Genomic DNA, 26,471 nt, shown 5'->3' with positions numbered 1-26,471 from the left:
CATGCTCTCCGTGGACAGCCAAGCTCCAACTCCCACTGGACCTTGGGAGCTGAGTGGTTTGGGTAATCCAATTCAAACTGATACAATTTCTTGTTTGGGGTGCTTCTGTTTCTTCCTTCCATTGGGGGCCAGTGTGGTTGCTGGCCTTCCCTCCTCTTCCCTGGCCCTGTTCCACTCATCTCAATCCCGTGGGCTCCTTCCAGGATGGGAAATGCTGCTGCTTTCCCCAGGGCGCTCGGCTCACCTGCAGATTGGAAATCCCCACGGCTGTGATGATCCCGAACATCACGATGAACATGCCTCCGATCACGGGGGCCGGGATGGTGGCAAACGCAGCCCCGATCTTCCCAAAGACACCCATCAGGAGCAGCACGCAGCCCGAGGCGACAATCACCATCCTGCTCCCCACCTGAGGCATCCGGAGATGGGAGGAGGAGCTCAGCCCCAGCCGGCCACACGCCACAGGGGCCCCCACCCTGCTCCCTCCCGGGGACTCACAGCAGCAGCAGCACCGAACCCCAAAGCGGCCCCCCTCTGCTCTCACATGGGGTTGGGGAAAGATGGGGGTGTAACCAGGTGGCAGCTGGATATTTGGGTCTGGAGGCCTCACCCAGGTTGGGCCAGAGGTAAGTGGCCTCCCACCCAAGCTTCAGAAGGTAAGGCACTTCTCCAGGGTTCACAAAGCCACTGACTTCCACGGGTGTCAGGACAGGCTTTCTGCCTGTGGAATGGCCATGGCCAAGAAGGGCCAGCGTGGTAAGCGGAAGGATGGTCCTTCGAAGAATCATGCCCTCATCCCCAAACCTGTGACTATGTCACCTTGCAGGGCAAAAAGGGACTTTGCAGATGTGTTGAAGTTGGAGGTTTTGAGCTGGAGAGAACCCCGAGTGATGCAGGGAGGCCTGATCTAATCACCCGGGTCCTTATAAGCAGAGAACCTTTCCTGGCTGTGGTTGGAGGGATATGTGACTATGGAAGAGAGGCCGGATGGAGGCAGCATTGCTGGCCTGGACGGTGGAGGATGGGGAACCGTAGCCCAGGCATGTGAGGGGCCTCTGTATGATGGGAAAAACCAGGAGATGGATTCTCCTCTGGAGCCTCCAGGAAGGAACACAGCGCTGCCAACACCTTTATCTCATCCCCAAGAGACCCTGAGCCGCACCAGCACGGCCAAGGGTAAACCTGAGTGGGGGCGGTGAAGGAGTTAGAAAAGACAGACAGAGAAGAAAGCTGGGTCTGGATAGGACGCTGTCCTCTCTGATGGAGAGAGACAGTGCCACAGCCTATAAGCTGTCTCTTTATTTTATAGCCAGAGTCCACAAGGCAAAGTAAGGGCGTGGTTACAACGTTCTCGTGAGTTTCAAATCTACTCAATTACGTGCACCTGAACTCTATCAAGCCCACATCACTCAGGCGCGTGGAGCCAGTGTTCGGACCATAGGTTCAAGCTTACAGCTATAGCCTCTGGCTATCATTGCACTGGGTGGGCTCTGCCCTCCAAGCTGGGACTTGCATGTGACTTTGCCATGAGAGGACTGTGCCCTCTCATTAGTCCAAGGCTTGAACCTGTCCAAACACTGTAGCCGCTCTCCACAAGACTCATGTCAGACTTTCGACCTCTGGATCAGTAAAATAAATTTGGGTTGTTTGTAATCACTAAGTTTGTGTTCATTTGTTATAGCAGCAATAGGTGACGAATACATTGAGTGACAGATTTAGGTATCCCACCTGCCCCCAGGAGCCGCTGTCAGCAGCCTTACCTTGGTGATACCCAGCGCCCCGACGTTCTCACTGTAGGAGGTGGTGCCGTTCCCTGTGCCCCAGGCCCCTGCCAGCAGACAGCCGAGGCCCTCGATGCCAATGCCGCGGTTGATGGCATGCCTTGGAGGGGGTGGGGCCCCCACCAGCCGGGCACAGGCATAATAATCGCCTACTGATTCCACCATGGAGGCGATCACCCCAGCGATGAACCCAAAGACCCCAGCCAGGCTGATGGTGGGGAGACCCCACTGTCCTGGAAATGCAATGCAGAGGGAATGTTAACTCAGAAGATAACAGGGTGCTGAACCCCAATACTGTCTTTGCCGGAGGGGTCCCTGGAAGGCTTTAAAGACCGGGCAGCGTGTCTTTAACCCCACTACAGTCCGGAAGCTTTGGCTCAGACTCCTGCCCTATCCTTTCTCCTCGGGGCAGGGCAGGCATGCTGACTTGAGGTCACTGTGCACAAAAAGAGCCAGCAATGGAGTGTCTCCCCAGAAAGGCCTCGAAGCATTTGGAAGATGAGAGTCTTACTCAGGCCAGGGCAGCCCCTCAGAACCTGATTATTCCTACACCCTGAGCCAAGAACTGCGGGGAAAGGAGACCAGAAGGGGCTAAGGGATGGCCTTGAACTTGTCTCCCCCCGAAATATTCTCATTCAGTCCCAGTGTGTGGGATCTAGCGAATCCGAGAGGAGACCCACAGGTCTGGCTGGGAGGTGGGGACCTCTCTGTCCTCTCCCCACTCCCAGGCTCACGGCTCTGAGCAGCGTGGAGGGGGATGAGAGATGTAGGCCAGCTCAGAGGGAGGCCTGGGAGTGGGAACCTTTTGTCCAGCAGTAAAGTAATAAATACGGGTTGTTTGAAGCCACTAAGTTTGTGCTAATTTGTCACAGTAGAAATAGGAGACTAATTCACTGCGTGACAGATTTAGGTACCCCACCTGCCCCAGGAGCCACCGTCAGCAGCCTTAGCCTGGTGATACCCAGCGCCCGACATTCTCGCCTTTGGAAGGGTTACTATTCTCTGTCCCCATCGGATTCTTAGGACAACCCAGAGGTCTCCTTCTTCTCTTTGGGGTCTGACATGGACTCCCCAAGGCCTGTCCCTCATTGTCAGATTCCTTGGAGGAAAACCCACCTCCAACCCCATTCAACTCTCCATCCTGTGCCCTGGGTCCCACGGGCAGCGTGGGAAACGTGCCCCAGGCCAGAAGGGCCCCCCCGCTCCTCATTACCTGGGTAAGGGAAGCGAAACCAAGGGGCTTGGCTCAGGACGTCGCCTTTGGTGTCTGTGCGGGCCAGGTACCCGTAGGCTGTGGGGGCCGAGGGGAGGGTGTTGGTCTCCGTGAGCACGAAGCACAGGAGCCAGGAGATGCAGAGGGCCAGCAGCACCTGCCAGAGGAAGGAAGCGCCTTCACCACTGGAGGCCCAACCCCCACCCCCCTCCCCGCCCTCACCACCCCTCCCCGAAGGCCCTTCCAGGGAAAACAGGAGTCAGCTGCGCAGTGGACAATCAGCACATTAACAGAGCGGAGCGGAGAAAATAAACAAAGGGGAGCCCTTGTGTCAAACAGGCAGAATGTCTACTAACATGGACACTTATTACGCAGTCTGTCTCCCTTTCTGCTGTTTGCTGGTCACATGACCTTGGATCAAAATCCTCTGAGCCTCAGTGTGCTCATCTGTGCAATGGAGGTACAATCACTGTTCTGTGGGGCCTGAAGCAGGAGTTTTTACAGCTGGTCCTCAGATATACGACTTTTCATTCCTGGTGGCTGGATTGTTCATTACAGGTGACTCATGTGCACACTACATTTCGGAACTGCTGGCCTACAGGGGCCTTGAAGGACCAACGAGATCACTCTGTGCAGGTATCTTCTTACAGTGTGGAGTTCCCAGTCAGGTAAACCTGACATCACCTGCGTGATTGACAGCTGCATATACTTGACGGTGTGGTGCACATTCAACAGACAAGGCTCTGCAGAGGGAGATGCCAGCATCATCACTGGGCACTTGAATTACCCATGAGCCACTGAGAAAGAACCTGATCTAAGAATCTTGTCCCTGAGTTTTATATCATTAGCCGGGAGCCTGGCTGTCTGCCCAGTGTCTCGCTGTGAATGGCCCAGGAACACGAGGAGGCTGGCCCACACCGGTGCCCAGAGCAGCACCCGGGCAGGGTTCTCTGAAGGAAGACCTGGGATGGCATTACCCCAACGGCCAGGGAGCGTTCCCACAGACCGCAGCCGGACTAAGGAAGGTCACGGAGGGGAGGCCGCTGCAGACGGGGGAGCATTTGATTTGGGGGCCATCCGGGAGTACAAGACACTGCCCCTCCCTCTCCAGGTGAGCCAACTAAGAATGGAAGAGATGGGGAGTCCTTCTTACGGGGAAGAGCTGAAACAGGTGCACGCTAGACGTGTGACACTTCTTCTGTCGGCCGTAAAGGGGCACGGGCACTGGGATGTGCTTCAGGTACTGAGAAAACAGCACGATGAGGAAGATGGTCCTGCAACAGAAACATGCCACACCCAACCTGGCAGCCGGGGCCGCCCTGAGCGGGGGTCCAGGACGCTGAGCCGCCGGGGGAGGGCCTCCGCCAGGCCCCGCTCTGCAGCCCAGGCAGCGTCCTGCCGGCTCTGGGGAGGGCTGTTCCCTTTCAGACGCTGCTGGTGGCTGGAGAGAACTAGTGGGAAGTGGGGGGCGGGGTAGCCTTCCCTGTGGGTGGCAGCGGAATAGATCCAGCAGCTGGAGCCACGAGGCCAGGGTCTGAGCTCGCCCTCTCTCCCAGGTCATTCTGCAGGTGCTGTGGTCAGACCTCAGTGGCAGAGTGAACGAGAGTGTCCAGCGTCACCCTCAGGCCCCTGCAGAGCTCTGTGTGCATGCTGGGGTCCTCTTTGTCCAGGAGGCCGTCCTGTTGCCCCAGCTGGTGTCACCACCCCTCCCTGAACATGCCCGCCATTCTCCCTCTCATCACTGCCCCCTGGCGTCACTCCTCTCGCCCACACGGCAATATGAGGCCATGGCTTTGCTCCCTTCCCGGGTGCCAGAGGTTTACAAACAGTTGCTCAATGAAAACCTGGTAGGCAGGGAACTGGTGTATCAACTTACTGTGAACCCCACACGAAGTATTCTTCACTGCCTGTGGTTAGCGCATAGTCTGTGTGTACTAACGACATAGTAAATAGCAGTAATAATCTATATATATAAAAGGCTAAGCGACCGTCCGACAGTCTGTCCAGGAGGTATGATGGCACTGACCACCAGGGGGCAGATGCTCAACACAGGAGCTGCTGAGCTGCAGTGACTTGGCAGTGGTGGTTCTCAGGTGACGCACCCTGAAACCAGAGAGGAGGGAGCCCGATTTCTCGCGGGGCCGCACGATTCCACCTTCAGCCGTGGGTTATGTCGTTGCTGGGGCACTGTCGGCCCCGAATCTGGTTTACTGCACACTTGCGTTTGCGTTCCACACCCTGTATGACAGCAACTTTGCAGAGTGCCCTCTCACACTCCGTCCGGGACTGCTCAGGGATGTTGGAGAGTTGGTTTTGGCCCGATCCCCACAGGCCAGGCCAAGGGACCCCACCTGCTGAAGGGACCCCACTCACTCCGAAGACACCCCTTTGAGCCGTGGCGCCCAGATGTGGCTGGCCAGGGAGGGACCACGGGAGGTTGGCTCCAGGGCGTGGCCAGCCCATCTTGCTCAGTCCCGCCCCACCAGCCACCTTCTAATTAATTTCCTTTCAATGTGCACGAATCCGTGCACCCGGCCACTAGTAAATTACAAGCAGCAATCTCAGTGCTTTTTAAGGCATCGTAATGTTCTTGGGAGTATTTGTAAAGCACAGAGTTGGCCAATATCCAGGACTCTGAGTATTCTTGCTGAGTAATCTTCCACCAAAGAGAACTCAGACGGCTCTCCCTCCCGGGAGAGGACTTACATGGCGGCAATCCCCCAGTGGGCCCCGGCATCATTGCCCGCAGAGTCGAAGAGAGGCAGGGCCACCAGGGAGATGGTCGGAGCAATGGTCAAGGGGCCAATGAAGCGCATGAGATAGCCAACGAGTCCCGAGAAGCCCATGAGCATCTGGAAGCAGGAGGCGGCCATGATGACGCCCTGCAACTGAAGAGCGGGCAGCTCAGGCACCTGGGAGCCTGCAGCAGACGGCGGGCCCCAGCCCAGCCCAGCCAGGCCACTGCTACAGCTGGTCACCCCTGGGTGCTGCATTCAGAGGCAGTGCAGGGGCAAAGCGGGACCCCAGAGGCACCGAGGGAAGGAGAACGCTGAGCTCACTCCTCTCTCTAGTTCTGGACTAGCTGTTGGACATTTTCACTTAATACGAACCTTCTCAGGAAGTAGCCTTCAAAAGTATTTATTGCCCTAGGGCCTAGGCAGTTTTCTCAGTGGTCAGAGCATCGGCCCGAGGACCTGAAGGGTCACGGGTTCAATTCCCGGTCAAGGGCATGTACCTCGGTTGCAAGCTTGATCACCCAACCCAGGTCAGGGAGCATGTGGGAGGCAACCAATTGATGTGTCTCTCTCACATCAATGTTTTTCTCTCTCTCCCCCTCCTCCCTCCCTTCCACTCTCTCTAAAAACCAATGGAAAAATATCCTCAGGTGAGGATTTAAAAAACAAAAGTATTTGTTGATCATAGTGATGATGATAATGACTCTTTTTAAAAATATATATTTTTATTGGTTTCAGAGAGGAAGGGAGAGAGAGAGAGAGAGAGCTAGAAACATAAATGATGAGAGAGAATCACTGATTGGCTGCCTCCTGCACACCCCACACTGGGGATCCAGTCTGCAATCCGGGCATGTACCCTGACCGGGAATCGAACTGTGATTTCCTGGGTCATAGGTCGACACTCAACCACTGATCCATGCCAGCTTGGCCTGCCTTTTGTGGTTTTAACTGAGCATCTATTTGATTCCATTGTATCTCCTTTCTTAGCATTTTCTCTTCTTTTTAAACTTTCTGTTTTGGTGGTTGCCCTAGAGTATGTAATATACATTTACAGCTAACCCAAGTTGAGTTTCACATAACTTTAAAACACTTCACGGGGAGTGTGATTACCTTATAATAACACAATAACCCTAATGTATCCCACCTATCCATCGCTGTCATTCATTTCACTGAGCAGCCTAACACTATACATAGAAACTGCCATGACCCTGGAAGGTGAGGCTAAAATGGGTCTGATTTTAAAAACTGAACTTGCCATCTCTTCCCAGTTCTCTACTTTTCCTGCTACCACCATTTCCTTAATGGTGGTGAGTGTTACCTCCAGCTCAGTGTTACCTCTCCGTTACTTCTCAGATCCCGGCAGGTCACGACAGCCCTATTGGCCCTGTACCCGCCTCACTTTTCCTCGTGGCTGGTACTGTGATGTACAGGTGGCCTGCCGACCCTCCGCGGTTTCAAGACTTGAGATGAGTGTGGACAATATACCTCAGTGAAACACGGAGAAGCCGCCTTCGATTCCAATAGGCTGGCCTAGCGAGTGAGACCAATCTAGCAGACAATTCATAAAAGGAGGTTGACATCCTCCGGTTGGTAGCACTGGTGAAAAGCGTGGGGCCAGCAGATGGAGCTAAAGTACCGGAGATGGGACTCTGGGTTGGGGCTCATTGTACTGAACACTGGGAGGCGATGTGGGAATAAGCGATACAGTCTATTCCTTCTCGTTGGTCAAATATGGGTAAGAATAGGGATCTTGTACCAAGTCTCTCCTCTGATGTCCCTCTTCCTTTGTGCTTCGGGTACAGGGGATGTGACCCCGGATGCAGCCATGAGGCTCGGGCGGGGTAGGGTGGGGTGGGGGGCGCTGAACATGGATGGGGTGGTCTACAAGATGGACCCGCTGGTGCTGGCATAGGGCTTCCTGGCCTGGCTCCCAGGGATATCTAGGGAACAGACTGCTCAGTTCAGGAATGTCCCTGGTTCAGGTCTAGTGAGCCTGCAGTAAGTGGGGCAATCCGTGGGGTCACATTCAGGCCTGAACAAACTTTGTACTGGAGCCCCATGATCGTGGGGTGCTTTGGGGAAGCCTGCCCCTGCTCTGCCAGGGGTGACCCCTGGCCCAGCTCCAGGCCCCGGTGTTTCAGGTCAGCAGGAAGGGAGATGGTTGGGCTTCCTGGAAATCTGAAGTGACCTTTATTCTCTCAGATAGTACCCCACCCGCCAGCCCTCAGGTGAGGATGTTGAGATCGGGAAACTACCTAGTTTCCTGCCCCTGGGGGTGGGACTGAACTCTCTGCCAAGAATCCTGAGTAGCTATTGCTTAGAGAAGCCCACCTGGAGCCTGGCCGAGCTTCTGAGTGCACGTCCAGGCCAGCAGCTCCTTTCCCCCGATGGACACCTGGATCAAGCAGGGGCAGGTCTTACAGTAGAGAAGCACACGGGCACAACTGTCCAAAGTGGGCAGACGGAGCGGCCAGTCCCCACTAGCAGACACCTGGTCCTGCGCATTGGTTTTCCCCTTAATCTGAGCCTCCTATGGATATGGTCAATGTGGCACTTGTGCATCCATGAAAAACTTGCAGCAGAATGTCGGGAAAACTCTACGTGCTTAGTAACTATGACCTGCTGCTACTATCATCACCACCATCACCATCATCATCATCATCATCATCACTACAATCATCATCATCCTCCCCATCCTCCCCCACCTCATTATCATCACTGGGATGTGTCCCTCTCCTCTTTGCTGTCCTCGCACTTAGCACAACACTTGGCAGCAACAATGACATTTGTTGAGTTAATATAAGACAAGGGTACTGCCCGCTGCCCGCTCTGCCTCCTGGGACTGGCGAGGAAAATGCTTGCGCTCTTCCTTGAAATATGTGAAATATGATGCATCCTCAGTCCCTCTCCATCTTTTCCACCTGGCAGCCCCAGTCCCGCTCTTGCTCATCACCCTGCTTGATTTTCTTCATTACACGTATGACTCCCTGAAATTCCCCCTTTTTATTTACTTACTAGAGTCCCAGTGCATGATTGAATCATGCACGTGTAGGGTCCCCTACATGCTTTCGCTTTTCGCGGTGGAGCTGGGTGCCTGTCCGCTGGTGCACCAGGCCTTTCCGAAGCCTCCGGCTTGGCGGAGGCTTTGGAAAGGCCTGGTGCCAGAGCAGACAGGCACCCAGCTCCCCCACTTTTGATGGTCCGCGGCCGCTGAGGGGGGCTACCCTGCTGTTGAGAGGAAAAGGGGGCGGGAGTCCCGCCCCCTGCGCCTCTCAACAGCAGGGTAGCCCCCCTCAGTGGCAGCGGATCCGTGCCTCTCAATGGCCAGATAGGCCACCCCGAGTCCCGCCCCCCAGCCTCCCGCCGCCCAATCGTGGGCGTAGCGGAGTGATGGTAATTTACATGTTACTCTATTATTAGATAGGATTGGGATATTTTTGTCTCTCCCTCCCACCCTGGCCTGCACATCCACACACTAGGACATTAGGCCCTCCTTGTCTATCTTATCTACAGCAGTATCTGAATGCCCCGGCCTTTGCCTAGAGGTGAACTGAACAATGAATGTTGAACAAATGAATCAACACAGTAACCCCCACTGAGTACCTCTCCACGCCACACACCGACCCCCACCCCCTCCCTCGGGTCCCGTTACCTCTCGGATCCTCTTCTGCCACTCCTCGGTGAACTCAGGAGAGCTGGTGTTCACCTGGCTGGCATTGAGTGTCCACTCAGGACACTTCCAGGCGGGAAGGGAGAGCATGGCCAGGGAGGGTGCCACAAAGGCAAACGTCCCTCCCTGGAGAATGGGCAGCCTGGGGGAGGGGAAGAACACAGTCACCCCCACGGTTCTTAGCACTGGTCTGTCCCTGCCCCGACGAGGGGCCTTTTAATCCCCAGTCCTCGCTAGGGTTCGAGGCAACACATGACGCCTGCTGTTCTCCCTATACAGGGAGTTCCTGCCACGCCTCCACGCAGACCCACGAACCCTGCCAAACCTCGACAGGTAGGAGAGGGGAGGGGAAAGACAAGCAGACCTAACCCCCATCTTGGAGCTACAAGCCCAGGAGCAGAGCGTCAGGCTCTGGGAAATAATTTGGAGACAGCATAGAGCTCAGCACACACGCTCAGTGGGTGCCATTGTCTACCCGGGTCCCAGCAGATCTTCCCCAGACCCCAGGACCAGAGCACAGCTCACACCACAACCTTCTCCCACCAACAAGAGAGGCACAGCCTAACATCTCGGTCGCAAGATTCCCTTGTGCCTTCAAAAATGAACCTCAGTCCCAGACCTCTACCTTCAGGCTCCTTTTCATCACGTGGACAGAACGGGTTTGAGGTCAATAATCAGGGCTGTTCGCTGCCCAGACCCTTCTCCCTCCTGGTCGGCCTGTCACTCTGGCTGCTGTGAGAACTCCGAGCAGTGCCTCTCGGACTGCCCTTCGAGGAGCACACAGCCTGAGGGTCAACCTCCAACAATCCTCTCTCACTAGGTCACAGCCTATCAAGGCTAACCTAGTCTGCCCACCCTGGACAATCGAATTCGGGGTTGGGGACTGGGCCAAGGAACCCCAGTACTTGATCACATTTGACATTGTGGTACACCCAGTCCAGATGCTTTTTCTTTTTCTTTTTTTAAATATATTTTATTGATTTTTTTTTTTACAGAGAGGAAGGGAGAGGGATAGAGAGTTAGAAACATCGATAAGAGAGAAACATCGATCAGCTGCCTCCTGCACACCCCCTACTGGGGATGTGCCCACAACCAAGGTACATGCCCTTGACTGGTATCGAACCTGGGACCCTTCAGTCTGCAGGCCAACGCTCCATCCATTCAGCCAAACCAGTTAGGGCCAGATGCTTTTTCTTAATACGAGAGGGGTAGGGTTTTTTTTGTGTGTGTTTTTTTAAAATATGTTTTTTATTGATTTCAGAGAGGAAGGGAGAGAGAGATAGAAACATCAATGAGAGTCATCGATCATTGATCAGCTGCCTCCTGCATTCTCCTTACTGGGGATCAAGCCCACAACCCAGGCACATGCCCTGACTGGGAATCAAACCCATGACCTCCTGGTTGGTTCATAGGTCAACGTTCAATCACCGAGCTACATCAGCTGGGCTAGTGGGGTATTTTTGAATTCAGGATTTTACTAGGATATCTTGAAGAATTATTCTGGAGAATGACTGGACACATTTTATGAAATGAAAATGTAGTTTATGAAAGCACCTCTCTGTCTAAATGGCCTTTGTATCCTGGTTGAGCACTAGAATCAGCAAGGCCCGGTTCAGACAAGGTGGTGGGCTGTCTAGGAGTGGGGAGGGCAGAAGCCCTGGGTCATCTTAATGTGCAACTGATTAGATTCATAAACTAGACCCATAAGGCTCCAGAGGAGAATGGGATACACTGAACACAGGGCAGGAACATGCAGGTGGTGGTAGGGGTATCTGTGGGTAACTTTTTAAAAACTTAACAACCATGAATCTAAGTAAATTTTCACAATTAATTTCATTTCTACCATAATGGCAACCCCTGTTTTTAAAATTTGCCCAAGAGTATGATTCACTACTCTTCTACATGCACTTTCTGATTTTAATGTCTGTCTTGTAAACTATAAACTGCTGCTTTAACAACATTTCAGAGCTAGAAGAGCCCTTTGGAACATATCCCACGTGGCCTTGTCACGTTATAGATGGGGAAAGGGCCCCGAGGCCACAGACTTAACCAGAAGCTCTGGAGCCTCCTCACCCATCATCACTGCCCTATGACACTGTAATCAGGAGCATGGAGTAGGCCAAAGGTGAGTGTGAACCTGGTTCCTACCTTACCAGTTGCATGACCTAGCCTATTGCACAGCTTCTGCAAGCCTCAGTGTCCTCTCTGATAAAATAAAGATAATAGTACTCTCCCCAAACAGTAGCTATGAAGGCAAAATATTTGTAAATGCTTATCCCAATGCCAAGAGCATAGAAGAACTCAGTAAAAAGCAGTGATTTTCATTATTATTTTCTCCGAAATGTGTGGGCACTTCCTAAGAAGGTAGGGCACATCTATGACATTTTAACTGATTACAATGATTCCTCTAAATAACAACTATTATGTGGCCAGGGGAGATGGGATGTGGAGAGATGGAGGAGGGCATCTACACTAATAAAAGAGAAATATGCAAATTGACCATACCTCTGTGACACCCATCAGCCAATCAGGAGTGAGCATGCAAATTAACCCAACAAAGCTGGTGGGTTAATTTGCATATGCAGGCGTGGAGCGGCCGGGCAGGGTGCCTGCTATGAGAGGGAGGGTGGTGGGCAGAGGGAGCTACAGGAGCGGCGCTCCAGTCGGGAGCAAAGACTTGTAGGCTCCCAGGCGGCCGGGAGCAAAGCCAGGGGAAGGAAGGCCTATTCTTGCATGAATCTTCGTGCAACGGGCCTCTAGTAGGGGGAAAATGGTGATGGAAGGAGACTTGACTTGGGGTGGTGAACATAGAATACAATATACAGATGATGTCTTGTAGAATTGTTCACCTGAAACCTGTATAATTTTGTTAACCAGTGTCACCTCAGTAAATTCAATACAAGTAAATAAGGGATGTTGTAGTATGGGCCTTTTTAAACTGTTATTTGGCATTCCCATTTCTTGGAGGTTGGTTCTCCAAGATTTGTGTTCTACATCCCTTGTTTTCTTTTGTGTTGTTGGAATCCATGTGCTTGGGATGGTTTAAGGTTGCATCTTTACATCAATTCCTCCTTGCTCCGTGCCATCCACTTGGCCCTGGTGGAACAGAGCCTGACCTGCAATGTCCGTCCCTTTTAGGGGCTCATGTTAACTTTTAAGGGTGAATGTCTGAGGCCTGGCTGTCTTCATGTGATGTCACAACATGTGTCAGTTGGGATGGACTTGTTTTCATTGGATCTACTACTAATCGTTTTGAAACTTATCATTCTGGGATTATCAATGGATCTATTTCAGATCCTCCCTCTTTCCCATTCTTTTGTTTTTGTTAGATTTTATTTGAAAGAAGTGCTCTGATAATGTCCCACAAGTGTTAGCATGCTGCGTACTAACTTTAGCTATTGACATACACTTCATCTTGTTCCAAATAGGACTTCAGGAGACTCACAAATATGTTATGATACATTAAGGACCTGATACTCTATACTCAGACCCTCCAATTGCATTTTCCACCAGTTCCTTCTCCTGCTCCCCACCCCATGTTGCCCACACCCACCCTTAGGAACCATTGCCAAGGGCGCCAGTCTGGGTACAAGGTGAGGGAGTAATCTCAATGGTCAATCTCACAACATCCCATAGACATCACAAGCAGACACACCCTCCACCTTTCACCATGGCATCTGTACACTCAGGTCCAAAGAGGAGAAAACTCCCCACCATTTTCCTTTACAACCATGACTTGTGTCTTTCCTAAGAAGAGATAAAATGTCAAAATCTGTAGTCTCAGGAATGTACCTTTAAGATCTAATGGGATTGCTATTATGAGTTGGCAAAGCCACAGAAATATCAGCCCCAGGGGTGATATTAACAACTAGGCTTATGTGGTATTTTTAAACTGCACAGTGCCCTGGCCGGTGTGTTCATTGGTTAGAGTGTCAGCTGTGCAGCAAAGGGTCTTACTGTAACATCAGCAATATCTAGAAAACTACATTACGCAATACTGGCTAGCCCATAACCAGCAATCAAAATCTAGTTGGCCTTTGATTCATAAGCTGTCAGTTAGCTTTTGCAAGCTGTAATGTCTTAGCACTAACTCATTAGTGGGACCAAACTCAAGTTTATCCCCAGCTCCTCACCTTAGTCTAATGGCACTTATTTCCTAATTTTATTTCCCTCCTTCTTCACATGTTTAATTAGGGTGTAAGTTGTTTGAACCCTAACTCCTAATTAGTTTATATGTCTCACAGCATTAACTAGAAGGCTAAGGCACTGTTACTAGTGATTATCCCATTGAAATGTAGCCCTTCTCATCTTCTCTGTTAACATCATAGGCGCCCACAATATTAGAGAGAGAAGGGACTTTTAGGTGCTGTAGAGTTCAGCTCCTTCGCTGTACAGATGAGAAAATTGAGCCCTGGCGAGGGTCAAGGACTTGTCCAAGCTCCCACAGCACAGAAGCCCATAGGACTCGGATTCAGGCCTTCAGTTTCCATGCTCGCAGCTTTTCTGTAATTGGAATCAACACTATCTCAGGTTGAAGGGGAGGAGCTCTCCCACCCGGGAGAGCTTTGTGATTATAACTGTCCTTGGGGTGGGGCAGGGACGGGAGCTCCGGGGTGTCCAGCCAGGTTGCTGCGGGCCTCTCTAATGACACCACAGCATCTTACATTCCTGGAACTGAGCCTGGATTTTAGGGGCCTGAGAGACAGACCAGACCAAACCCTGTCCCTCTTTGAGTCCGAGGTGGGGGGTTGGGAAGAAACCTGGGCTCCCAGAGATGGTGTCAGAAGAAGGAAGAGGGAAGAAGGAAAATGACCTCATCTCCCACTCCTGTCAGAAGTGGGGAGAACTCCAGCATTGTTATTCCTCCTGGAAATGGCTTGAGAAGGAAGCATTCTGGAAAGTGTTTGATTTAGGCAAGAAGATCACGCTGGGAATGAGCATTCTCCTCAGCAAGCTTCTCCTGGAAACAACTGGTCAACCCTGGGCCAGTCTACACTGGTATGGCTTGATTCAGGTGATTAATAAAGAACAAATGGATATTAACTTTTCTCATCGATCATTTTCTCTTAAGCACAGGCCTGGCACAGACTAGGCCAAAAGCAGATTTACAGTGAAGGGCCTCCCACTTGCATGGCTCCTTCTAAAGTCCAAGGAGGGTCCAATGTGATCATGAGCCATAGGCCTTTGTAAAAAAGGCTTCAGCCAAACTGGCTACCGCTAGTGTCTCTTTCCACCACCACCTCCCTAACTCTGCACCTCGTACCAGGAGGCATCCGAAAGGCCATGATCACTTTCAGGATCGGGCTGAAGGGAAGTTGAGTCAGGATAATGTAGTTTGCATGCACTGGGACATATTCAGGTGGCCTGAGACCACTAAATGAGGTATCGTGGTATAACCGAGGTGCCAGCCCACTGCACATCATGACACGGAGGTGCAGGGCCAGAGGTCGCACGATGACCTAAATGTGTCCTACAGCACCTGGCACCTGACGGATGTGGTTGGTGGATGAGAAGCAAGGTTCTAAATGTGTGAAGCCAGAAGCAAGTCTGGAAAATTTGACAACCATCAGATATGAGAAATTTCCAGAGAATGTTTGGTTCTCATTGATGTGCAGGCAAAGTGGACTAGATGCTAAATCATTGCTAAAGGCAGAAGACACCAGACCAGTGGTCTGAGTAGGAAAGGGCTGGTTACCCACAGGGAGGCCTTCCTGGGAAGATGGTGACTGGACGGAGCCGCTGGGCAGGGGGTGGTGGGAGAGGATGTGTGGAAATGAGGAGGGGGAAGGCTCCAAAGACACATTTGCAAAAGTAAAAGGTTTTCTTCCCAATTCTGTCCAGGCCAGCTCCAGAGCAACAGGACTCTGTTTCACTCAGACTGAGTTTAGCAGCCTACATATACACATAAAGGAATTGATTGTTAAATAAAAAAAGGAGGCCTGGCCGGTGTGGCTGAGTGGTTGAGTGTTGACCTATGAACCAGAAGGTCAAGGTTTGATTCCCAGTCTGGGCACATGCCTGGGTTGTGGGCTTGATCCCCAGTGCTGGACATGCAAGAAGCAGCCAATCAATGCTTCTTTCTCATCATTGATGTTTCTATCTCTCCCACCCTCTCCCTCCATCTCTAAAATCAATTAAAAAATGAATTAATTAAATAAAAAATGAAATTAATAAAGACAGAATTACAGTTATCACACCAATTGAGTATCTCAGTGCTACGGGAAGGGAGCAGGGCACACATCACCATTTGCCTTACTTGACAGGTGCCAGACCACAGATCTGGTCAGTGAGTGTCTATTGTCTTGTTTACTCAGCACAGAATCCATCTCCCCTGCTTCATCAGGAAACCTTCCTGAATGGGAGTTGCCGTATTTGTCACCCTGGTAGGTCCAGGGACGGGCATTTGGCTTAAGCTGTGCCAATCAGAGCTCTTCCCTGGAATTTCACAATGTGAGGCCAGCCAGGGCAGTACTTGCTTGCTTTAGGGGGTAAGTGCCAGCAGCCCGTCCACAGTCTGAGCAGGAAGTCTGTCTGCGAGAACAGGCCTGGTAGGGTGAAGGGACAGCCCTGCCCTCAGACTAGGGAAGGGGAGTCCCCTGCACTTAGCCCAATGCTCTTGAGGGTCCCACTGTGGCCTCCTCTGGGGCGGTGTCTGCAGGGCCAAGGAGATATGCCCACCTCAGTCTACAGGCCCCTCCTCTTTGAGTCCCAAGAGTTCTCCACCCAGATGCCCTGAGCCTCTTCCAGATCTTGCTTGGGCCTCTTTCCCAGGTCTGTCCTGCTGCACACAGCCCATGACACAGCCTGAAGGATGGCCACGGGCAGGTGTCTGGGGACTCTGGTGTGTGGGGGCAGCTGTGTGTGGATGGAACTTGGATGTGCAGGTTGGGGTGTCCACATTCAGGCATGCAAGACCATTTGTGATCTGGGGCAAAACTCAAGCAGGTGGGAAGAGAAGGAGGAAGGCCACGGCTGGGGGCTGCCTTCCCTGCTTGCTGCCAGAATCCAAAGTAGGACTTTAAGGAGTCAGAGAAGTCTAAATGCAAGCCTGGCCTTCCAGTTTGTGTGCTGGCCCTTTAAGAGAAACATCCAGATAAGATGATCGGCACACATGTTATTTAAGAGTTTGTAAGCTTGGTTTATAACCCCGTGGTATTTAAACATGGAGTGTGTGGGTCTTGCCAGTATCAGGGGCAGGCCTAAGTAGAAAGAAGTGATGGATAAAAAGTCCTGGTGGCATTGGAGTCCCTGGTTCAACATGTTCCTGATGCACGACGCACCCTGCCTTTCTCTTTGCTTGATCTTATAAGTTAATAAAGAATAAATTTTTGCCTGAGCTAATCTGAACTCATGTAAGGGTTGGAGCTGGGACTTGAACCCAGGCTTTGACTGCTAGCCCTGTGCTCCCTCTGTCACGCCCCACCAGCTTCCTCACCTCCTTTCTGGCTGCAATCCAAGCACACTTTGCCGATACCTTGGCAGGTGGAAGTCAGTATCCACAGGGAGAAGTCGTACCTACCTGACTCCAAAAAACACTTGCAGGAGAGTGCAGATGCCGGAGACGAAGAACATGGTGCTGATGAGGTAGCTCTGGGTGAGGGGGTCCTGCTGCAGACACAGGCCCTTGGCCAGGATGAGCGGCACGGCCACGAGCCCCCCCAGGGCAGTGATGAAGTGCTGTGGGCAGAGCAGAGAGAATGGACAGGCGCTGCGTGCGGTGGATGCCTGCGCCGCCTTCATTCTGGTTTCTAGGCCGGAGGCCAGAGCTCCACCTCTAGTCTCAGAGGAATCTGGTCATGGGTGACAGACGGGCAGAGATCCGGGAGAGCAGCGGGACCCAAAGAAGGCCTGGCAGCAAGAAGCAGGAAACTAGCCAAGTGATCTAGAGTTGAAGGGCAGGACCCTAGTGCCAGACACTGACACCCGGGTAAGAAATCAAGGCAGGAACACAGCACAGGAGGATTTACCAGGAACCAAGGAGGGAGCTTTAAGAACAAGGTGGGAGAACCAAGATGGCAATATAGGTAAACGCCGGTATCCACTGCCTTCCACAGCCACATAAAAATTACAGTTAAAATACTGAACAACCATCAATCAGAACCTGGCTGAATGGAAGTCCTACAATCAGAGAAGTAAAGAAGAAAGCACATTGAGACTGGTAGGAGGGGCGGAGGTGCAAAATGGGCTGGTCTGATACCCACATGTGCTGTTTTTATCAACCGGGAGGCATATCGGCTGCAGAGGCCTCCCATGACGAGCAAGTGGTTCCAGCCCCACACCAGACCCCCAGCCCAGGGTTTCAGAGCTGAGAAGAGAAGTTCCTGTAACTTCGTACTGTAAAAACCAGCGGGGATTGTGACTGACCAGGCTGCTGACCAGGTGTTTCTCTTAAAGGGCTAGCACACAAACTTACTCAGACTCTATAGTGCCAGGTGGCTTTGGGGGACCCAGGGACATATGGGGAGGAACTGGATTGTCTGGCATCAGGGCAGGAACTTGGGGGCGGCTTTCTCCCAGACAGAGGTGCTTGTGGGGGTCATTGTTCCTGTGCTGGAGCCTCTCCTATCCCAGGCTGCCTACAGCCATATATGAGTCTCCATTAGCCTGGTTCATACTGTTCACTCCACCCTGGTGATTCCCTGAGACCTGCCCCATCCAATTTGCAACCCCACCCACGCTGTTTGCAGAGGCTTTTCCATTTGAATGGCCTGTCCTAGCTCAGGCTTCAAACTTTCCTAAAATCTCTCAAACAAGCAGCAGCTGGCATCAGTGTGCCCCAAACCTATCAATAAAAGGCACAAGACCTGGCACTAGCACCAGCCTGCCTTGCTTCATGCCTGGGCACTTCCAAGCCCAATACAAGTGGCAGCTACCTGCAGACCTCTCTGTAGCTCCTACCAGGTAGCCCCCAGGCAGTGGCTGACTTTGCACTTCCTCAGAGGCCCTAGAGCCAGTGCACCCAGTGGTCAGCATCAGACCATAGCAGATTATAGCTCTACACATCCACAAGCGACACACTCAAGGGGCAGACTCAGTGAGCACCAAAGCCCCACTGAAGCAAGTCCTGCTCCATAGGGGTGTCTCCTGCACAGCAACTCTTCCACTGCAGTCGCAGCTGGTCCTCACAGCCAATTGGTCTGAAGGTCAATTCCTCCCAGTGACACCAACAGCAATCAAGGCTCAGCTACAACAAGACAGTGCATACAGCCCACACAGGGGCACATCTAGCGTGCCCAGCTCAGGTGATTGAAGAGGCTGAGCCACTGGGCTCTACAGGACACCCACTACACTCTACCCATTCCAGGAGACATCGCAGTTCTACCTAATACACATAAACAAACACAGGGGAAGCTGCCAAAATGCAGAGACAAAGAAACATGTTGCAAATGAAAGAAATGGAAGCCAGCAAACTACTAGATGCAGAGTTCAAAACAATGGTTACAAGGTTGCTCAAGGATCTTAATGAGAGCTTTAAGGGACTTAGTGAGACATTCAAGGATCTTAGTGAGAATATCAAAGACATGAAAAAGGACCAGTCAGGAATTAAGCATATACTAACTGAAATAAAGAATAATTTATAGGGAGTCTATAGTAGAATAGAGGATTCTGAGAACCAAATCAACAATTTGGAATATGAGGAAGAAAAAACACCCAATCAGAAGAGCAAAAAGAAAAAATAATTCAAAAATATGAAAATAGTGTAAGGAGCCTCTGGGACAACTTCAAGCATACCAACATTTGCATTATGGGGATGCCAGAAGGAGAAGAGAGAGAGAGAGCGAGATATTAAAAACCTATTTGAATAAATAGTGAGAGAAAACTTCCCTTACCTGGTGAAAGAAATAGACTTACAAGTCCAGGAAGCACAGAGTCCCAAACAAGAGGAGCCCAAAGAGGCCTACACCAAGACACATCATAATTAGAATGCCAACGGCTAAAGACAAAGAGAGAATCTTAAAAACAACAAGAAAAAAGCCGTTAGTTACCTATAAGGAAGTGCCCATACGACTGTCAGCTGATTTCTCAACAGAAACTATGCAGGCCAGATGGGAGTGGCAAGAAATATTCAAAGTGATGAATAGCAAGAACCTACAACCAAGATTACTCTACCCAGCAAAGCTATTATTTAGAATTGAAGGTCAGATAAACAGCTTCACAGACAAGAAAAAGCTAAAGGAGTTCATTACCAAACCAGTATTACATGAAATGTTGAAGGGTATTCTTGAAGAAGAAGAAGAAGAAGAAGAAGAAGAAGAAGAAGAAGAAGACAATAAAATGGAAATAAATACATATCTATCAACAGTTAGAATCTAAAAATCAAAATAAACGAACAAGAATTCTAATGAACAAAATAAACTGGTGAATAAAATAAAATCAGAGGCATGGAAACATGGAACAGACTGACAATTATCAGAGGGAAGGATGAGGGAGGCGAGAGAGATTAATCAAAGAATTTATATGCATATATGCATTACTTATGGACACAGACAATAGGAGGTGAAGGCTTGTAGTAGGACAGGAACTGGGTAGAGGAGGGCAATGGGGGGAAAAAGAGGGACTTATGTAATACTCTCAAAAATTTTTTAAAAATAAAAAATATTTCCTCTAAAAAAAAGGAACAAGAACAAGATGAGAGGCTCATTATGAAAACAAGGCACAAGGTAGAAGCAAGACCATTGACTAGGAAGACCTGAACACATTCTCCAGAATAGATCCTATGTTGAGTCACAAAACAGCCATATCAAATTTAAGATGATTGAAATCATGCCCGGCCATTGTGGCTCAGTGGTTGAGTGTCAACCCATGAACCAGGAGGAAAGGGTTTGATTCCTGGTCAGGGCACATGCCTGGATTTCAGGTTCGATCCTCAGTAGGGGGTGTGCAAGAGGCAGGCGATCAATGATTCTCTCTTATCATTGATGTTTCTATCCTTCTCTCCCTCTTCTTTCCTCTCTCTGAAATAAATTTAAAAATATTTAAAAAAGAAGAAGATTGAAATCATACCTCAAAGGAACTAGAAAAAGAACAAATTCACCCCAAAGTTAGCAGATGGAAGGAAATAACAAAAAACAGAGCAAAAATAAATTAAAGAGGCCAAAAGAGCAATAGTAAAGATCAACAAAACTAAGAGGTGTATTTTAAAAAAGACAAATAAACCCTTAGCTAGACTAAGAAAAAAAGAGACAATATAAAGAAATAAAATCAGAAATGAAAGAGGAGCCATTATGAAGAAATAGAAAACCTGAATAGACTGCTAACGAATGAGAAATTTGAATCAGTAAACTTCCAACAAAGAAAAGCCCAGAACCAGATGGTTTCACTAGTGAATTCTACCAAATATTTAAAGAAGAATTAACACCAATCCTTCTCAAACTCTTCCAAAAAATTGAAGAAGAGGGAACACTCCCAAACTCATTTTATGAGGCCAGCATATATATAACCTGATACCAAAGCCAGATAAAGACACTACAAGAAAAGAAAACCATAGGCCAATATCCTTGACGAATATAGATGCAAAAATTCTCAACAAAATACTAGCAAATGGAATTAAACAGTACATTAAAAAGATTATACACCATGACCAAGTGGGATTTATTCCTGGGATGCAAGGATGGTTCAACATACACAAATCAATAAATATGATACACTATATTAATAAAATAAAGGCTAAAAATCATATGATCATTTCAATAGATGCAATAAAAGCATTTTACAAAATTCAACATCCTTTCATGATAATATACCTAAATTAACCATTTTATTGGCTTATATTTTAAAAACAATATGGCAGCCCTAGCCGGTTTGGCTCATTGGATAGAGCATTGGCCTGTGGACTGAAGGGTCCCCGGTTCAATTCTGGTCAAGGGCACCCACCTCGGTTGCAGGCTCCCCACCCTGGTCGGGGCGTGTGGAAGGCAACCTATCGATGTGTCTCTCACATCGGTGTTTCTTTTTGTCTCTCCCTCTTCCTTCCACTCTCTCTAAAAATCAATGAAAAAAATGCCCTCAGGCAATGATTAAAAAACAACACATTATGCAATTTGCTCTTATTTTATAGAAAAGCACAAAGAAGCAAAATGTATATCCCATCCTCAATATGTCACATGGAACAGTTCGTAAAATTAAAAGAAACACATATATGAGATTAGAAAATCCATGCAATCAAAAGTTACAAAATAAAAAGTGAAAGCTATGGTTAGATACCTTTGTTAGTTTCTTGTGAATCCTTCAAAACATACAAAATTACTACATATACTTATTTCTATCATCCTCTTTATCACACTATGCACAGTTATTTACTTTGCTCTTTTCACTTAATATATCTAGGAGAATATTCCCTAACCTTGGGGTAAATATATATTTCTCTTTTTAACAACTGCATAAAAACATCATTTGTTAGATTACGTCACAAATTATTTAACCGGTTTCCTATGGTGGATATTTTGTTTCTTTGTTGTGTGATTTTGGTTTTACAATTATCAATAATGCTATAAGAACATCTTTGTATTTATCTTAACAAGTCTAATAAGCATATCCTCAGAGAAATTCTTACGTCTCAGGATTAAAGGTATTTGCGTATTACGTCTCAGGGTTAAAGGTATTTGCGTATTACATGTTAATAGAAATCACCAAATTGTCATCTAGAAAGGTTGTACCAAATAACATTCCAACAAATGCTTGTTTTTCAAAATTTCCCAGGCATTGGTTGTCATGCTTTTTAGTTGTTGCCAATCAAATAAATTAAAAGTAGTATCTTTACAAAACAGCAGCAACAAAGACACACCACAATGTCCCAGTCATTGTCTTTAGAGAAAGAGAATCCTCCTTAGTTCCTTCCTCCACCCCGAAACTCCTGGAGAGAAAGAGAGGCCCAAGAAGCCTTGAGTTCCCTTGGAGGTCAACTACAAGGAAGACAAGAATATCCACAACTGAAGTGTGGGTCTTGACTAATTTGACCTGGGTGTGTACTGATGTGGCTTTTGAGGCAGAGCCTCTTCGGACCCAGTGCTCCCTGGGTGGCATTACCTGGATCCCCAAGATGATGCAGAGATGCCATGGTGGAATGTCCAGGATGCCATAGGCCAGGTCGCTGCTGCTGGGACTCCTGTGATGGCCATCCTTCTTCCTGCCTTGGCCATCATCATAGGTGAGCACGCCATCACCCTTCTGCTGGGAACAAGACAAGGACACATCTGGGCGTTTCAAGAGGAATCAAGTGGACTTCCTGATTTCAACCACACAGAGGCCAGAGGCATAAGACAGGGATAACTGTTGGCCAGCTGGGCATTTCTAGGTCCAAACTCAAAAGGCCAATGGTTTTCTATATTATACCTCGCAGCAGGGCCTCCATGTGAAGTCCGGGGCCAGCAAAAGGAGTGGATGCCGAGCCAAAGCCCTGGCAGAGAAGCATTTTTGTGCAGGAAGGGATGGGGTCAACGCCAAGGTCAGGACATGGGCATGTTTTCCTCCCAACCAGTCAGGAAAATGGGGATCCTGGTCCCAGAATGGTGTAACTGCCCCCAGGCCATGTGCTGACATCTGCCAAAGCCCTCATCACAGCACGTTTATTTATTTTTATTATTTTTTAATATATTTTATTGATTTTTTACAGAGAGGAAGGGAGAGGGATGAAGAGTTAGAAACATCAATCAGCTGCCTCCGCACCCCCCATCCCCCACTGGGGATGTGCCCGCAACCAAGGTGCATGCCCTTGACTGGAATTGAACCTGGGACCCTTCAGTCCTCAGGCTGACGCTCTATCCACTGAGCCAAACCGGTCAGGGCACAGCACGTTTATTATAATGAGCGGTTTCCTCATCCATCTCTTCTGCTGAGCTGTGAGTTCCTAGAACGCATGGATTGGGCCCTTGGCCTCCCGAGTGTGCCTGTGTATGAGCTCACAGGGCTGCGGCGGGTACAGTTGTGTGTGTTCCACCAGCGAGCTCACCGCACGCCCTCTCCCAGGACCTCTCAGAATTCTCAAAAAGGTGATGGAGAAGGAAACATGGGGGGACTGTTGGTTCTGGACCTTCTTGTCTTTTTTCCTATTAAGAGACAATGACTCAAAGACTCTTCTCAGCATGATGACCTCTGAATATGCTGCCTCCATATCAACTCGGACCACTTCTACATGTGCTTTAAAGCAATGCCTGGGAAACTGACCTTGCATACGGTTCCAAATAAGAAAAACTTTTAGACACACGGAGCTGGGGAAAATGTGTCTCCCTTGAGAGCAGCTGGTTCTTCCTGTCTGATAAGAGTGTGTGACTCTCTGAAGCCCATGAGCCGTGGCTGGAAAGCACAGAGCCCAATCAAAATATGACTTTTGTGGTAAACTACCTCACGTCACTTATGCAAAGAGATGGGACAAAAAACAAACAAAATAAGACAAATACACAGTGTGCCTGAAGATTCCTGGGCATCAGAGAGGGATCGTTGCACACTAAAGACCCACACAGAAACAGACATTTGAGAGCAGGGCTTCTCCAATGGAGGTGGAAGATGCCCCAACTCGGAGTCAATCCCAATATGGGGAGTACCTTTATTCCTGGAGAGCCCCCTACTGGGGAGAAGGCTGTGCCTGTGACTCACACAACGGCAGGGAAAAGCTTGGGAGCCCCTTTTCGGCGGGAGAATGAATTCTTAATGGAGCGCCCCCTGCTGGTGAGCACTGGTATGAGAAGAGGGGCCACACCTCGAGATGGAGGTGAGTTGACCGACTCAGCACATGAGCTGTCATTTCACCAAAAGAAGCATTCTGGTGAGGCTTGCCATTGTGTGGTGCTTTACAGCTTACAGAGAGCTTCCAGTGCCTCCTCTCATTTTATTCTCACCGTCATCTGATCACTCCCCGATTTACAGATGAGGAAACTGAGGCTCAGTGAGGCTTGTCCAAGATCCCATTGTGAATGGGAGAAGGGCGCCCTCCTCTTTTGGCGTCGAGGGCCGCTGCCTGCAGGTTTCTCCCTTGTGCATAGCGGGACCGCCCTCCAGCTCCCTGGACCAGAGCCAGAGGAGCAGGTGCAGGGACAGCAGCCGTAGAAAGGGGGTGGCCTGGGGGGAAGACGGGTCACTTTCTCTCTCACTCCCTCCATACGCACAGCCTTCCACCCCCACTCCACCCTCTGGGCTCATTTCCTAACACGCCCATTCACCTGGCTCTAGCCGACGGGCCTGCCCAGGTCTCTCCAGCTGAGGCCTCCTATCCTGCACCCGAGGGCTCCGTGTCTCCTCCTCCGTCCCCTCTCCTGATGCCCTACCCGGTGTGAGCTTCCTGCCTCGGGCTCCTGGCGCATGTTGTCTCCCTGTTCTGTAATTAACCATTTTCTCCCTTAAAGTAGAAATATTTCTGTGTACCCTGCTTTCCCCTAGTTAGGCCATAAGCTTTCAGGGTTGGGAAGCTATCTTCCCGTGTTTATAGCCCTAGACGTTTCTCGCAGAGCAACATACACGTGAAAACCAAACGCATCCCAGAACAGCGCCTTCTCTCATCTGGGTGCTGAAGTTGAGGCTTTGAGGAAAATGAAGAGCAGACAGGCCACTCAAAGGAGACGGATACGTGCCCAGACCCCTCCACGTGCCCACGGGCCCAGGTAAGCCCAAAATGTGGCAAACATCGCAGCCTTCAGAAAAGGGAGTCTTCTTTGACTTAAGATTTGTTTTGTTTGGGGTTTCTCTAGGGGGAGGGAGGAGGGGGCCCTTCCATGACGTAGTGGTAGAAATGATTCTGAGGAGAAGAAAGGAGCGTTCTCCCAGGTGCCCCCACGATTTTCTAGAAGAGGGGCCAGGGCCTCTTGACCAGAGGCTGACCGCGTGAGCAGGCCCTGCCGAGCGGCTCCAGCAGACAGCGCGAGCCCAGCCCAGATCCCTGTCCTGCAGACACTTGGCTGAGCATCACTAGGGCCGCAGCCCTGCCCGGCGTGCAGGGAGGGGCTCCTTCTGCCTGCGGCGGGCGGCGGCCAGAGCAGAGGCCCCCTGATATGTCCCGGTGGCCCACATAGGTTGCAGAGGTGGTAGGGACAGGGCTTACCCTGACTTTACTTCTCTGGGCCTCAGGTTCCCCATTTGTAAAATGGGAACAGAGAGCTTGCTCCATGAACTCCAAAGGAACATAAAGTACATAAAGTGCCTGGGGCATTTTGGCTGTTCAGGAAATACCAGTTTCCTCTCTCTCTCTCTCCTCTCCTCTCCTCTCCTCTCCTCTCCTCTCCTCTCCTCTCCTCTCCTCTCCTCTCCTCTCCTCTCCTCTCCTCTCCTCTCCTCTCCTCTCCTCTCCTTCCCTCTCTTTCCTTTAGCTTTGCTTCAGAAAGGATTTCTGATCAAAGAAACCATAACCTGAGAAACCTGGAAAACAAACATTTAGATCCAAGAGAGTCCGACCTCTGAGTAAAGGTAAAGCCGAGAATTTTCCACCTCTTCCTCCCCTTTGTGATTCATTCACAGAGGTCAGCACTCAGGGAGGAATCTTTGCCCCGGCGATGGTGAGGTCCGAGCACAGCTGCCCCCTGGTCTAACAATCGCAGATCTTTAGCTCCTAAGACATCCGTCAGTCCTTCCTCCTTCCACTAATGATGAGTCAGGCATTGGGGCTCCATGCTGGGCCCCTCCAGGGCAGCCCACTGTCCTCACCCCTCCCCCTCTCTCACCAGCACTCACCGAAGGGCCAGGGTGCTCACGGCTGGTGATGGCAGAGTTCATGGCAACTCGGGGTCTTCTCCTTTGGGTGTCCTCTCAGGATAGAAAAGAACGGAAGCCTCTCCAGTAGAGAAAGATTAACTTCTCAAAGCCTGCTGAAATAACAAGAAAAAGAGAAAGACAGGCATCCCAGCTGACTCTGGGGAGGGTGGGGCCTCCAAGCCCCGCCCGCTGATGGACACCAGACTCCCCCCCCTCCGCACCTCACCCTCGCCCCCAGTCCTCTCCCCCTCTGGTCACTGCAGGGGACCAAGGTGCACTCTGCTGCAGCCAGTGTTTCATACTTGGACAGGTTAGAGCAATTACAGAGAAGTTAATGATCCCCTTGACACAAGGAAACAAGTCAGGGTGCAGCCCCTCAGGGTGTGGCAGGAGCA

At 50.2% G+C, this 26,471-nt stretch overlaps 1 protein-coding gene across 5 annotated transcripts in view; it reads right to left on the bottom strand.

Moving 5' to 3' along the window:
• Positions 1-26,192, bottom strand: part of LOC307108583 (solute carrier family 23 member 1-like) — a 31,116-nt gene extending 4,924 nt beyond the window's left edge. Inside the window, exons 1-9 of one of the 5 annotated variants that reach the window (XM_079786727.1) lie at positions 26,056-26,192; positions 22,426-22,566; positions 16,919-17,076; positions 9,382-9,541; positions 5,701-5,882; positions 4,148-4,268; positions 2,995-3,151; positions 1,761-2,014; positions 245-409 (exon numbers count right to left, since the gene is read on the bottom strand). In XM_079786727.1, the coding sequence (XP_079642853.1) occupies positions 245-409; positions 1,761-2,014; positions 2,995-3,151; positions 4,148-4,268; positions 5,701-5,882; positions 9,382-9,541; positions 16,919-17,076; positions 22,426-22,566; positions 26,056-26,097 (1,380 nt within the window). In that variant the 5' untranslated portion in view covers positions 26,098-26,192. Of the gene's footprint in view, positions 1-244; positions 410-1,760; positions 2,015-2,994; positions 3,152-4,147; positions 4,269-5,700; positions 5,883-9,381; positions 9,542-16,918; positions 17,077-22,425; positions 22,570-26,055 lie in introns of all 5 variants that reach the window. The other 4 variants (XM_079786726.1, XM_079786728.1, XM_079786729.1 and 1 more) reach the window with 4 other exon arrangements.
• Between the last annotated feature and the right edge of the window lie 279 nt (positions 26,193-26,471).

The sequence above is a fragment of the Cnephaeus nilssonii genome (genome assembly GCF_951640355.1).
Source record: "Cnephaeus nilssonii genome assembly, chromosome: 12".
Lineage (NCBI taxonomy): Eukaryota > Metazoa > Chordata > Mammalia > Chiroptera > Vespertilionidae > Cnephaeus > Cnephaeus nilssonii.
This window is presented reverse-complemented; position numbering and strand designations above follow the sequence as displayed.